Genomic DNA, 16,243 nt, shown 5'->3' with positions numbered 1-16,243 from the left:
GAAATCGTCTTTGTCTGTCCACAGGATGTTCCAAGGGCATTCATTGTTCACTTCTATGCGAGCAACAAATTATAGAACAAATGTTTATCTTATTGGCAGGTCAGCATGAAACAATTCTTGAACATGAGTAACTTTGTGTGGATAGCAATTCAGGACGTTTTATAGGATTTTTTGAATGTCCAAAGTTCAGCTAGGTCCCCTTGCACTGCATGTTTGCACACCACCTGCCTGATCCCTCCTGCAGTGTTGTGACCACATCTTCTACTGACATCAGATCAAGTGGTTTGCTCCCTTGTCATGTTTCGTGTCAAAGGAATCTATCTTTTTTAATTTTGCGGTCATTTTTTCTTGATCTTTGGTAGACATCTGACCAACACCTTGAGTGTCTGGAACTTCTGCAGAGCTACTGGCACACAGTCAGTGTTCTTGTAAAAGAGCTTTATCAGAAGCGTGTGATCCTGCATTGAGACAATCATGTGAAATGTCTCAGGTGCAAACTGAGGCACAGCTGCATACCTCGAGTCTTTCATTTTGCATTTCCTGATACTTACAGCACCAGCTAGTGGTAAAACTTTCATTAATTTTTTCCCATAATATTTCTCCCTTCTTTAATAATATTCCATTCAAATACGATGTCATTCTGAGCAGTGGTTATTTTTAACATCATTTTTGAAACTGGAACATTAATTATAGTCGCCCTGTATATGATGGCATTTGAAACTGTTCCTTTTGTCTCTAATACCAACGTTTAAATGTTCACTCTAATATCAGGATATGTAATTTGTTTCATCTAATATTTATATTTTTTTTATTTTGCTCATAGTGGAAGTGGTCTTCAAGTATTCATTCTACTGACATTCTTACTAACTGTATTCTCATTATGCAGACATTCATCATCATCATCATCTTCTTCTTCTTCTTCTTTTACAGTTTCCTACACTTGGCTGGGTCTTTTTAGAACATAAGTCTCTCCATCTTTTCCTATCTATGCTCCACCCTGTCCCATCACATCCAACAATCCATTTGTCTCCTGTTCTTGCTCTAGGTCTCTTAACCCCCCATCTACACCAATTATCATTTGCAGGGCCTATTTTGATATCCTGTCACCTCACACTCTTTTAACATTCTCATACCATCTTAGTATTTCTCTGGTCTCTTGCATGGGCTTCCCTTCCACTACTTCTCACCATCTCATTCCTTTTCTCTTCATTCTGTTAAGTCCTACTCTGCTTCTTTGAAATTTCATTTTGCAAATATTTATAATACGAAAATAAATTTGTTAATTTCTTAGGTACCAAATTTTCCTCAAGGATTTAACTGCAACCAAGGGAGAAGCAGCAGCAACCACAGTGATCAATCTTTCCAACACAAGCCTGCTAGTAAAAGCCCATATAGTGACAATCCGCAGGAGGAAAATATATATGAAAGTGGCTCTCTTCTTTATGGAGAAAATCCTAGCACTTATTACAATCAACAGAACAACTCAGGTACATATATTTCATTTCAAAGTTAACTTGATGAACATGTGTAACTCATTATGTATGTGCCCATACTATATAATGACTAAATAAAATATTAATATAAAAAACTAAAAGTAAACATTGACTACTTTAAATATCATCCAATGAATAAAAATATGTGTTAATCAAAATATGAAACCTTACATTTACTATATGAGACATACATATACAGGGACTGAAATTTAGACTAAAATTTAAAAGTATAAATGCAGATATTGTCAGCTTCTGTGGAAACATATAGAAAAGTGAAAAGCTTGACCAATGATATATCAGGTTTTAAAGTTGTAAGGTGTGAGCAGCCAGAACCAGATGGAGAAGACTGGTGTGTTTCTAAGGCCTTATCATTGTCATCTGTTAACACCTCAGATTTGAAGACTTAGATGTGAAGAGCTAAATTACATTCTCCATCATGGTTTTCACTCTCTTTCCTGGAACTCTTTTAAATGAAGATTTCACATATGTGACTCTTAGTAGATTGTAAAAATTAGTATTCCAAACCTACACAATTGATATATATAGAGTTGTCTTGAAGTGTCAGACGCATCAAATAACTCCACAGCCTTTTGCTATACTATTTACTGAAATCCTAACCATTCACTTTTACTTACGTAGGAAGATGGAACAAAATGTATTCTTAGCCCAGTCAGTAATTGTGCATTGTAAATAGCAACAGCCAACAAAGTTTTTAATGAGATCAAATGAGATAACCTCAGAAGAAGAAGAATCATAGTGCAGTGTCAGCTCTGTAGGAAATCATAGTAACAGTGACATAGAGTAGCATCTTTGACTACTGATGCAAGTGCCCTGTGTCCCTGGTCCAATTCCAGCCACCATTTAGATTTTGAATGAAAACCAAGAGCAATGGTGGCAAAGACTGCCAGTATAAGGAGCCGTCATTATTCTGCCAGTGTCTCTGTCAAAATAGGGCAGAGGAGTGGACAGACATCCAGGGCAACTATTTGTGCTTCAGGTGACAAACAGTGCCTAAAGGGTGGAAGAATCAGAAATGTTCAGTGCTGTGAGGGCACAGAAGGCTTTGGAAAGCAAGTATTAAAGGCACAAAATATGTATCCCGAGTATGTGTGATCTGTAATTGAAAATTGTGTCCTAAATATGTGGTCTGTAACTGAAACAGTGTCATAATAGTATTTGCTTTGGCAAAATATTCTGGATCAGGGGATTTTGATCTCCAGGAGTGGACTGCCAAGCAAGAAAAAGATTAATGAAGCAAAGAAAACATAACATTCTTTGATCAGAGTGTGGGATTTGGTGGGGAAATTAGAAAATCCTAATGCAAAGGCTAAAGCTAGATTTAGCAGGGGTCCATGAGGTGTAACAGAAAAATAAAGCTATATGAGCAGGTCAGTACAGTGTAAAATCAACAGTGGCAGAAAATGGTATAATGAGATTAGGATTCATTATGATTAGGAAGGTGGGAAAATGACTGAATTACTGTGAACAGCTCAGTGATAGGATTAGTCTTACCAGAACTGAAACCAAACCAATGCTATATACTGTAGTTTAAGTACACACTCCAGCATCGCAAGCAGAAGATTACAAGATACTCAGAGTATATGATAGAGTAGAATAGGTAAGTCAGTAAGGAAAGGGAAATGAAAATCTAATAATTATGAGGGATTGGAGTGCTGTAGTAGAGGAAGGAACAGAAGGCAGTTTGGATCAAGAATATGGGCTCAGTATTAGGACTGAGAGAGGAAAAAGACTAATTGAGTTCTGATGGAAATTTCAGCTAGCAGTAGCAAATACACTATTCAAGAATCACATGAGAAGGCCAGATGAGGAGTACATCCCTTAAGAATCTCAGAAGCTAGACAGACAAATATAGTTACAAGAAAGGTAATTGCAAGGAAACTGTGGGTAACAAAACATAAAGAAGGAAAACATTCAAAAAGGGAAAGGAATGCGGTAAAGTAAGTTGCTTAGGTATGGAACCAAAAGGATTTGCAAGGAACTTAATGCAAAATAAGTGTGCAGAAAAACTGTACAGAAATTGAAAAGGAAATCATTGTTGTAAGGATATATTCAGGATATAGAGAAGTCAAAACAACTTTCAGGAAATTGCAAATAAAAGAGGTCAATATTAAGAAAGCAAAAGGAATTTCATTTTTAAAAGCACAGGAGAGAGTGAGGGGGATGACTTACCCGCTAATGTGGCAGAAGAAGAAGAGGACTCCAGTTTACAGGAGATATGGGATCCAATATTAGAATGAGAATGACAGAGTTTTAGAAGACTTGCAATGATTCAAACATCTGTCTTATTGTAGCTATGTTTAAGTATATTAAGGAGGGTTTGAACAATGAATCAAAGTGGGAGCCAGGCAAATTGTGTGAATTGATTATCTCCTTTTGCAAAAGACTTTAACTTGGCTGAAAGTATTTATCAGCTAATGGCACCGTATGTATCTGCACTATTTTACTTGCAAAAATGTGCAAGTAACATGATTTTCTGAGAGGTTTTAAGTGTGCCACTTCTATACTTTAAACTTGTAAGAGTCATTTCAAACTCTGCATGAGAGTAGATAAATAGACAAAGTAATTTTTTTTTTTTTTTAATCCAATAATCTTATCCATTATCGAGACACAATGGTTCAATGTCAAACTTAATGAAGAATGTAAAATTTGTTCTTACATGATCTGAACATATGGAAATGGTCTAACATGAATCAAATAAATAAAAAATCGATTCTTACAATAAAATTGAAAACCTACGTTCAAAAACCTAGCTTCATTCAGATTCTACATGCAAAAACCACTTCCTTTTTTTGTGTGCACCGCTTTATGTTTCAAACTTGTACAAATTGGTTCAAATTTTGTATAAGGTAGACAAATACATGCAATTGATGGTCATCCCATTGTTTTGTGAAAACTTGATCTACTGCCACAGTATAAGCAACATGGTTTGAAAGACAATAAAAAGACCTGTATCAGATCAGTCGTTACCTGAGTCAACAAATGGTTCAAATGGCTCTGAGCACTATGGGACTTAACAGCAATGGTCATCAGTCTGAGTCAAGAGAAATCTATATTGGTAGGCTAAGTTATGGCCATCTAATGTCAAAATTATAATACAGTAAAGGTTGGGAATCAGAGTGAAAAATACTCTGATATAGCACAAAAAAGGTGAATATGTCCTAGGCAGAATTAGGGATCAAAAAGAAGGGACTACATGACGCATTATATTACTTTACCTGTGTACAAATAGTAACAAGTAAAAAAGAATGAATATGTCAAGATGTTTTGATTTAAAAGGCTTTGAAGCTGCCAGATGAGTTGAAAAGCTAGTTCCCTTCTTTTATACCCCTAACTCTGCCCAGGATATAGTCACCTTTTTGTGCTATGATAGGAGTATTTTTCATTCTGGTATACGTAATGTATAAGACACATGAGGGAATAATTAGAATGGGAGACCACAATAGACGTGCTCAGTTTAAAATGAATGTAAGGCACGAATGCAGACTCTCTCCTCTATTTTTTGGCCTCTGTATTGAAGAAACAATAAAGGAAGTAAAAGAAAAATTTAGAAGTAGGATTAAAATTCAGAGTAAAAAGATATCAATCACACTGCTGTCAACTCTGAAGTTATGAAGAATGACAGGTCCTGCTGAATGGGGTGAACCATTTACAGCACAGAGAATACAGATGGAGAGTTAAACCAAAGAAACATGAAAATATTAAGGGACAGCAGAAAGGATATTAGTGACACATTCTTTGCCAAAGTAAGTCTACTAGTATCAAACATAGGCCTTAGCTGGAGAAAGAAGTTTCTAATGGAGTACAGAATTGGATGGAAGTGAATCATAGATTGTGGGAAAATTGAAAAAGGAAAGAATCAAAGCATGTGAGACATAGTTTTACAGAAGAATGCTGGAAATTAAGTGGTCTTGTAAAATAAGAAATGAAGAGGTTCTCCACAGAATTGGTGATGAAAGGAACATGTGTGTAAAAAACTAACTGGAGGGAGCAACAGGGTGATAGCACGTGTTAAGACTGACAGTGAAATACAACTGAACACCCTGAGGAAGGCCATTTACAATGCTGGCCAAATTGTTTTTACTTATTAACAGTGTGGTCACATACCATGAAGAATTTAATTCATAGTGACAACAGCCACAGAAGCCTTTGCTTATGTATGTTGAGACATTAGGGAATAACTTCCATGGCTCTAGAAGGTCCCCTAGAGGGTAAAAATTTTGAAGAAGTCAGACTGGAAAATATACAAAAAAATGATACCGGTAGTAAAAACTGGGTTCATATGATTTCCTGAGATGAAGTGATTTGCACAGAAGAGGAAGCCATCGCTGACTATGTCAAATCAGCATAGAACAGATGAAAAAAAAGAAAAAGAAATCATTATAGATCTCTTCTTTAAAGGACAGATTGTTGTATAGTGCTCTTAAATATGAGAAAAGCATCAGCAAAACAAGACAAGCTAACTAAGAGTTACTGCATTGTCATGCCATCCACTGGATAATGCACAACATTTAGTGCTAGTAAGTTCTATGTTAGGGTAATAAAATTCAAAAGTTATTTCATAAAATTCAAAAGTTATTTCACCAAATCCTCCATAAGCTTATCAGTCAGAAATGTTAAATCTTTCAGCTTATCAACATATAATACAACCACTTATCATAGTATGTTTCACTCAAAATAGCTTTTATGTTGATGATCTTAACTTAAGATACTACTTTTTTATTGTACTATTAGACTTTTACATGTGCTAATCAGTTTTTAATGGGCATGGTTCAAACGTTTCACTGCACTGTTGTGTTATTTCTGTCAAAGAAAATAAAGCACACATTTTTGGAATGAACAACAGAATATAGGAAGGGGATAAAATTCTTTGTGTGAACTGTAAAGAAGTACATAGGAATATTCAAGGGGTATCTAAAGTCCTATAAATTATGTAATATTTATTTCTCCACAACATTAACTTTCAGTCAATAGTTGAACATATTTTTTCATTTCAAAATGCACATGTAACTTCATAACACTATGACATAAAAAGTAATAACAAGGTATTCTACACTGAAACATATTGCTCTGGCTATAATCCAAATACCATAAATTCAGTGTTTAGTTACAATTCATTTTAAAATAACCTGTTTAGCAGTATGAACAAACAGTGTATACCAATGTATATTTTGATATTACCTTTTGTCTGCTTTAGCAACAGGGTCACAGCATGGAAGTGGAGGATATAATGCGATTGACAGAGGTGTTCAGTCATCCTTACCAAGCTTAGCTTCAGAGCACCTGTCATCACGATTGTGCCACCAGAACATTGCCCAGCAGATGATGAAAGATTTAGGTACACAAAACAATTTTTTTCCATTGCACTAGAATGTCAACAGGTTGCCTCAAAGCAGTCTTGGCAACTGTCCATGTGAACACAAAAATGCTTTTGGATTTCAGAAAAATCCTGAATCATCTATAGTTGTTGATGTGCTCTATACAGAAGAAGCACCATTAGTTTAGATTTTCAGTTTAGGAGCTGGAGTCCTTTAATCAGATCACAGAAAGCTGAGTGAAACATTGACTAACCTGTGACCGTTGTGTGGTGTTCACTGTGCTGTGTAATGTTGACAGTAGTGAAACTTCTTGACAAATAAACTCCTCTATGTGATGGACAGAGCTTTATGCCAGACGGTAATGTAAAACATTAACATATGGTTACTTTAATTAACATCCTAGTTAGAAGTAACCATATGAAAAAAATATTTCCTGCTGTTTTGTTTTTCATTGAAGTGTAGGGATGAGATAAACTGCCCAGTTAAAACCAATACTGGTATTATAATTCTGAATGAATGGTATTTTTCGATATTTCTTTCTTCCATGTCAAAACATGGATTTTTTTATTTTTTTTTATTAATACTTTGTAAAAAACTGAAATATCAATTGGCTACAGCAGAAGTGCTAAATTATTTGGCTTTTAAATTAACATTTTCTAAAAATGAATACTTTTTATTCCTAAAATTTCCATTGCTTTGAAATATTATGTTATTGTAGAAAATGCAAAAAGCAATCAGTGTTGTTTTGATAATAATGCCGACAGAAACGAGCAACAAACACTTGGCATAAGAATTGGTATAGCATTGCTGAGAATAATAATGTACCTGTTACCATGTGGTGTGGTCTACTAGATGATACATGCAGTATGCAAGACTTGCCCCATCATTTTCACACTTTCATCATCAGACATTAGTCATTTTACAGAATGGCACCATCCCTAATCTGGAAGTATTTTACAAAGTGCAGTATCAGTGAAATACAATGCTCTATTTGCTTTAAAAGATTAAGAACAGGAGGAGCCACAACAAACTTGTGATATCATATAAGGAGAAAACTTAAAACTTAGCAATTCATTCATAGTTTACAATAAAAATAGAGAGCAGCTGATCTGTTGACTGTGTCTACACATTACACCTTTATCTGCCTGTATCTCTTGAGAAATCAACATGAAAACAGAGTTCTCCAAAATCGGTTTTCACTGTTTAGCACTGACTGTTCACAATGCCCAAATAGTGGTATGATCCTTGATTGTGACATGATGTTTGAGCAGAGTTTAAAAAAAATTAACACTGATAGAAGAATGTTGGTGATTTTTTTGTAGTGTTCAACCACTTATCACTTTTTGAGCAGTAAATGGTAGATGGACTAAGTTTTCTTCTATTGGCTATTTAATGTAATATTTTGATTCTTTGTATCTTGAAACCCAAGGAGTCAGAAATTTTCAAACTTTGTTGATTTCTAAGTTTACTACAGGAAATAATAGGAATAAAAAACTGATAATCAGATATTTTAGAAACCAGCTCTCTTGAGCTGTTTTAAGACTCAGGATACACTGGGTTTTTTTTTAGAAAAAAAAAAAAACATAACCTCCATCCCTGCTGCAGCGGGTGGATGGGACATGTGTGTTCCACTGTAATTTTGTTGTGAGATCTATAAATCTCAGTGATAATGAAATAAATGATCATCTTGTACTTTCATTTATGATATATATTTTCAGCAAAGTACTTGGACCATATTTATGACTACAATTTGAGTGTCTCCTGTGACAGTCATATCGATCCTCTTATCTGTGATACAGTGTTAAACAATCTTTGCACAAAGCATTTTGACACTAGGTGCATAAGATTTTTGTTCTATGTCCCCATGTCAGTGCCTCATGAGTAAATGACTTAGGTAAAAATTAAATACCACATTTACATTATTATATGACTAGGATTTTTCCCAGATCTATCATTTGAAAAATAAAGGGTCATTTTACATTCACAGAATAAACTAAATAAACTATTGCTGCTGGTTTCAATATTTTTATGTAGTGTAATAGATTAGTATAAGTGTCATCTTACATTTACAGATGAAGCTTTGGAAACTGAGGTTATACGCAGAGTTATTTTGAAGAATAAAGAAAGGTTACATAGCATCACAAAATTGCTGACACTAGTGTTCATATTCCTGCTGCTGGTGCTATCACAGCCAATGTCTAATTTGATTACTATTTGTTTTAATAGACTATTATTTAGCTTACTTAATTCTTTCACAAGGACTTGATCCTTGTTGTTGTTGTTGTTGTTGTTTTTTATTTCATGTGAGGCAAATATGTGCTGTGACCAACTGGGATTCATCAGCTGTGGAATATAGACTGTCTGATGTTGTTCCTGTCACACAAGCTAAAGATGTTAATAGCATGAGCTCCATGACACTACATAGACACTTTTCTTATTTTTTGAAGAATGAATTATTGTTAATTGTTAGTCTGGATTGATTGGAAAAATCTTTCACAAAAGTAATAGTTGTTAATTAACTCCACTGAACTAGATGTAACATCAATTTTACCTAGATGTATTACACATTAGCAAAAGCAAAACCTAAGTATTTTCATAGTAGTGACAAAAAAGAGATAGCAACTAAATCTGTTTCTGTGCTCACTGCCATTCCATTTGCAGTAGGAACTGAAATGACTTTTTCGGCAACAGTATACATATCTGCAGGAGACAGCAAACGTCTAAATAGAAGCATGTTTCATGCAGCAATGATGTCAAAGCTTGCCATCAGGTATGGTGTGTCAGTTGCTGGTTCTACACAGCCAATGAGAGAGCACGAGGCAGAAGGAGATGAAGGAATATTGTCACATTATCACATCAATATAGATGTTAAATTCACTACTTATTCAGAAGAAATAGCTATGTACTCAGGTTCCACTGTAACCCCAACCTCAGATATCATGACACATTCTGAAAAAAAAAAAAAAAAAACAAATATTTGTGACAACCAAGATTATAAATTTTGATTGCTGCTCATATTTAGGAATACAAATTGGTCAGATGAAAATATCATCCCAAACAATGATACCAGTGATGACATTAATGATGAAAAATAGTGATACCATAGATAATTGGCAAAGTAAGCAAGAGGAATGTGAAAATAAGAATTAATGTAAACCATTTCTTTTTGTTTTATTTTATTTATCCTTGTATTATCAAACTGTAGGTAATCAATAAGTGGGATAAGTTGAGAATGGGTATAATGTTAACCTTTTTGGACAAAAGCTTTATATTATTAAAACTGTTTGTAATTTTGATGAGTCAGAACATGTTAGGAATAAAATTCTCTCAAGCAGCCTTTAAAAAAGGGGACCTTCTTATATTCAAGTAAATATGGTAATTTCCATTAATTCAAATGATAAAAATACTGTAATTAATGAAATAAAATATGAGACATTTATGATACTGAATAATAAGGAGTAAGACATTTAGTGAACAGAGGGTTAACAATGAATCTTGAAGATAGCACAACCTACAGGTGCACTTGGTAATTATAATAATTCTGCAAACAATTAGTGGACTCCCTTTTGGTAGTCAGACAGTGATACTTAGCAATAACATGCAGCAGATTTCCATTTGTTCTCTGATAAACTATCATTGGAAACATATGTCCCAGTGGTAGTGAAAGGGTTAAGGAAAATGTTCTTACAAACTATGCGATCCAACAAAACCTCATTACCTGGTTCAAAGCTACACTCTCTCAATACCTCTCTCTTAATTTTCCAAACTCCATACAGACAATACTCATTCATTCAAACAGAAAACATTCATTTCTGTCATGAAATAGCATTTTATTTTTGGCCAAATAGTTAAACTCCAGTGAAATAAGCAGAAAGCTGTTGACTGTTGTGGAACCTCAACCTTCAGAAACAAGTTAATAAACATTATCTATAAATTCTATCATGGAATGTTTCTCCACTGTCATGTGAAATCTGGGAATATTGCAAGTAAATGTGCACACAGGAAGAACATTTAGAACTTTTGCTTGCTTTCACATGAATAATACTACACACAGACAGTTGGGGTACACATATCCCATCCTGTGCAGGGAGACGACAATAAGGGCATCTGGCCACAACTTAAACTAACTATGCCAACCCTGTGCAATACAGGGCAGAGGATCAAGAAAAAAAGAAGAAAATTGTGCACACAGGAAGGACCAGGCTATATAACAACAAACACAGCTGACATCTGTATTAGAAAAGACAGTGACTATCTGACTGGAAAGTACTTACACAATTTCAGGAAAAATTACTAGAATTTCTAAAATCAGAGCCATCTACCCACAAAATAAGAAGCACAGTTCAGCATAAGATGTGATGCAACTTATAATTTTAAAGCTAAGGCTGCAAATTCTGACACGCATGTAGTAGACACACAATGGATTCTTGAAGTCTTAACACAGAAAAATGTTTCTATTACGCAGTAATGTAATCTTTCTTTGTGCAGGCATTCCCAGTGGCCAGCCAGCCTGTGCAGACTCTGACTACAGTGACTGTGAGAGGTGGCACGGTTCTACGACAGCCGGCAGCTGGGATGAAGACCGGGGGAGCTGCAGCAGTGATACATGTTGCTCATGCAGTGATTCCAACTGCCCCTATGATGGTGCTGTTGACCATGGTGAACAAGGGCCTCTGCAGGTAAGGTGCTGTTTATTTTTTAGTAGCCATCAGTCTGAAGACTGGTTTGATGCATCCCTCCATGGTAGTCTATCTTGTGTGTGCAATTATTTTCATCTCTAGATAACTACTGCACCCTACATCCATATGGATGTGCTTACTATGTTCAACCCTTGCCACCCCCAAACCCCCCCCCCCCCCCCCCCCCCAAAAAAAAAAAAAACAGTTCTCTTCTTTTAGTCAAGTTGTATCATAATAAAGTTCTTTTTCCCCAATTCAGTTCAGTACCTCTTCGTTAGTGATCCACCCATCCAATCTTCAGAGAGTAGCATTGGTTTCCTCAGTATATTAGATAAGGCTGCATAGCTGTAAAGATATTGACACTTACTCCATAATATTGCACAATATATTGTATAGGGTAAGGGTGAGATTGTACAATACACAGCAATTCCTGCTGAGACTTTGCAATTTGGGGACATGCAAACAACTGATACAGTGATGCCATATGGATATGAGTACATCAAGAAAGACAGATGTGTTCAAATCACAGTTGGGAGAGTAGTTTGATTATATGATTAATACTTATTACTAATCAGCTGTATAAACATTCAACAAAAATGTTGAAGTCCAGGCAAATGACACTGCAGCTATTTATTTGTTTCTTTTAGAAGCTTGAATTATTTATTGCAGAAATACGTAACAGAACTACTTACCAATCCTCTACAATATGTCACTTACTCCTTTCAGATTTGTATATAGCTTCCAGCATTGTGGAATGTGAAATCTGACAAGTATACAAACAGTATCATCTCTGTCTACATGTGTAGATAAATTGTGATAGTGTTTTGCAATCATGAGTTATCAAACTGATGGTTTAATGATATGCACACATATAAGCACATCGTCACCCATTTCCTCTTCGTTTTCCATAATACTGCCATAAAGTTCCTATCCTTTATGTAGCCCCTCTAAATATTCCCTTAGCTATCTAAACTCTTTGTTATATAGTTGCGTCCCATTATCCATGAGCTTCTTTAATTTCCTGTAAGTGTCATCTACTGCTCTGCATTTTTTTCCTCTGCCTCTCCTGGTTTTCCACTTTGCAATTCCAGTCAATGTTATTGTTTAGGTGCCTGTATTCCACTTTGGCTTCTTTCATTTGCTACATTTTACTTTATCCTTTCATTAATCAAATTGTGTTACTCAAGAATTTATGCTGAACTTTGTATTTTTGTCTAATTTTTCTTCACTACCCTCTTCATTTCATCTCTCAAAGCTCCATTTCTAATTATTAGAGAGAGAGAGAGAGAGAGAGAGATAGATAGAGTAGATGGATAGAGAGAGAGAGAGAGATCAAATTACTTCAGAGACACATATTTTTAGGAGTGTAACTGGTCAGCATAACAAAGAACTTAAATGAGAATCTTTGAGAGAAAATTGACATTATTCCTGCAAAACTATGTTGGGTAAATTTAGAGAACAGTTAATTGAGAAAGACTGTGTTGTGTCCCACCTACTTATCGAATATGGGGTGCCTAGGAAACCTGCTTTCTTGGATCACTAGACAACAATTCAAGCAAATTGTATTAATGAATTTTTATTACAGAAAGATAAATGACAACACACGTTGAGAATTTACAATAATGCGCCGCAGGCAATGGGTGACAGACAGAATAAGAAAATCTCTTCATTATATACACGTGAAATAGTACAGTTCCTTTGTTGCTGCTACACAAGTGCCTAATCTTGAACCTGCTGTTGAAGTCAGCAAATTGGGCCATGGCCAGGCAGCACATTACTTATGTCCTCATCGTGTAGATGCCGCTGCTGTCTCGTTGTCCTAGAGAGGGGTTGGTCAGCATACCGGTGCATGACTTTTATGCCGTAACATCCCCCCCCCCCCCCCCCCCAATGCAACAGACTGTCATCGTATAAGGAGCTCAACAATGGGAGGGGAGACAGGATGTGGCACTGGACTTGAAGCTTTGGCTGCAGGGGTCATCAGGCTTCCGATCGTACCTCACCATCCGGCTTTCGCACTAGCGGAAACATCACCTGGAAAACGGCCAGAAGGGTATGTGTCCACCTCCTGAGGCCTATAACCAGATGTAGAAGGTGATGGCTGCTGCAGAGTGAGTGGGTCTAGCTCCGTCAGTAGGACAAGAGTAGGCAAAGGCTCTGTCTCCATGAGGTCATCCCACAGTGTCGTGATGGCACCCTCTGGCAGCTGTTGTGGCCTCACTGTCCTCAGGATCTGTGAATGTGGGGAGAGAGACACAGAAGGATCGCCATTCACATGACAGCAGCAAATTTGATTGTGATGTCAGCACTGCAGTCTGTCTGGGCCTGAAATGAGGGACATGCAAGTGCCAAGGCGACGAAGGATCTCACCTTGCGCCTATCTTCTGCTGCTGCAAAGCCTATCTTCTGCTGCTGCAAAAAATCCTGAAAAACACAATATCATATGGTGTGAAGTGATACTTGTGGCCTTCCTTCAGTTCCAGATGCTGAGGAGGGCGGAGCAGTGTCTGATGGCAGTGGCTGTGAAGCAATTCTACCCGCAGTGGTCCGTATATTGGATGTGAACAATATGATGTGAGAAAAAGGTGCAATGCTTGATCCCTGGTGTCTGCATTGCAAAATTGGGCCATCTGGTGCTTGAAAGTCCTGACAAAACATTCCGCTTAACTGTTTGACTGTGGATGGAATGGTGCACTAGTCAGATGCTGTATCCCAATTGCTTTCACAGAATGTTTCAAATTCATTTGACGTGAACTGAGGGCTGTTGTCCGACACTATGACTTAAGGTAAACCTTCAACACAAAAAATATAGGACAACACTTGAATTGTGCTACATGATGTCAATTTCATTGGCACAGCAAAAGGAAACTTGCTGTATGAGTCTACCACAATCAATCAATGAGTGCTCCATAAAGGTCCTGCAAAGTCTACGTGCACACATTGCCATGGCAATTGTGACTGAGGCCAAACAGAGAATTTTTGTGGTGGAGCAGCCTGATTTTCCACACTTGTGTGATACTGTGACATCATCTGTTCTATTTGGGTGTCCATACCCTGCTAAGTACAGTGCCGACTTGCTAACTGTTTCGTACAAACAATCCCCGAGCGCCCTGGTGAAGTAACTGCAACACTTCATTTTGCAAAGCTTTGGGGATCAACACACATGACTGTCCACTGTCATTTTGAACAAGAATCACACCTTGCAGTAAAGTGAGGCTATGCTGATGTGCAAAGTATCAGCACACAACAGAGTTCTTTATGCTATGCAATGAGCAAGGTCAAGATATGTAAACATATTTCAGCAAAATGCTCAAATTTGAATCAGCTACCATGGCCTGTGCAATTTTCCTACAGTCCAGATGAAAGGATTGAAGCAATTCAGAATCCTGAGCATTGATGTGACAACAAGATGCAGCAAAAGTGTCTTAGTCGGTATCAGGGCCAATCAGAAGATGTAAAAGTGCATTCACATTATCATGTTCAGATGTCAGATGATACACAGTCTCATACTGATATTGAGACAACAACAAAGCCCAGCTTTGCAATTTTTGGAAGTTCATACAGGAACCATCTTCGCCAGATGAAACAAGGACTGCAGTGGCTTGTGATCCATTACTAAGTAGAATTTTCTGCTGTTAAATAATTGTGGAATTTGGTGACACCATACACAATAGCCAATGCCTCTCTCTATATTTGTGAATCACTTTTGATATGAAAGTAATATGCCTGTCTTTATCACCAGTTCTGTGCAAAAGCACTGCACCGATTCCATAAGAGGAAGCGTCAACTTGCAGCACAACTGGATCAAAGTGAACCAATCATCGAACACTGAGCAATGCATCTTTAAGTTTTTGAAAAGCTTCTTGGCACTTCTCTGTCCAAACAAAGAGGACATTCTTATGACACAAGCATTGCAATGCAATGGTGATTTGTACAGTGTTTGGTATGAACCAGATATAATAGTTCATTTTTCCTAAAACTGACTGCAATTTTGTGACATTGTGAGAAACTGGCAGGTCACGTATGGGTAACAAACGTGACTAAAGAGGATGTACGCCTTGGCTGTTTACGACATGACCAAGATACTGTAACTCCTGTTTAAAACAAAAATCACACTTTAGGCCTGCACCAGATAACACATGAAACAAAGCACACAGATTTGCAATGTGTTCTTCAGGTGTATGACCTCCTGTGACAATATCAGTTTGGTAGTTAAGCAGTCAGCTATTCTAAATACTGTTGGAAAATGGCGGGTGCGGAAGCACTGCCAAAAGGCAAGCACAAATATTTAAACAAGCCTAAATGAGAGTTAACTACACACACTCTTTGAGATTCTTCATCAAGAGGTATTTGACAATTTTTGAAAAGTAGCAACCAGTGCCTAATCTGTCCATGAGATCCTCTGGGCGTGGCAATGGATATGTATCAATCACAGTTTAAGGGTTGACTATAGACCTGAAGTCAACATAGAGGTGAATTTGAAGTGAAGTTTTAGGGAGCAAAACCATTGGACTTGCCAACTGACTAGCTTGTATGGGCACAATAGCTCTGCTATATTGCAATTCTTTATGTTCAGCAGTGACTTTGTCCCATAATGCAATGGGAACAGTTCTGGCCCAGCAAAATCTCAACTGAGCATTGCCTTTCATAGTAATGTGCAACAAAATTATTAGCCTTGCCTAAACCTTCAGAAAAGAGTTCAGGGAATTCTTTCAGCAAGCTAACTACACTGTCT

At 36.8% G+C, this 16,243-nt stretch overlaps 1 protein-coding gene across 1 annotated transcript in view; it reads left to right on the top strand.

Annotated features, from left to right (window-relative positions):
- LOC124712171 (protein sax-3-like) overlaps positions 1 to 16,243 on the top strand; it is an 89,837-nt gene that overhangs the window by 57,620 nt on the left and 15,974 nt on the right. The window contains exons 18-20 of the mRNA XM_047242466.1: positions 1,292 to 1,487; positions 6,709 to 6,849; positions 11,318 to 11,508. Of these exons, the coding sequence (XP_047098422.1) occupies positions 1,292 to 1,487; positions 6,709 to 6,849; positions 11,318 to 11,508 (528 nt within the window). The remainder of the gene's footprint in view (positions 1 to 1,291; positions 1,488 to 6,708; positions 6,850 to 11,317; positions 11,509 to 16,243) is intronic.

This window comes from Schistocerca piceifrons, chromosome 8, assembly GCF_021461385.2.
Source record: "Schistocerca piceifrons isolate TAMUIC-IGC-003096 chromosome 8, iqSchPice1.1, whole genome shotgun sequence".
Lineage (NCBI taxonomy): Eukaryota > Metazoa > Arthropoda > Insecta > Orthoptera > Acrididae > Schistocerca > Schistocerca piceifrons.
This window is presented reverse-complemented; position numbering and strand designations above follow the sequence as displayed.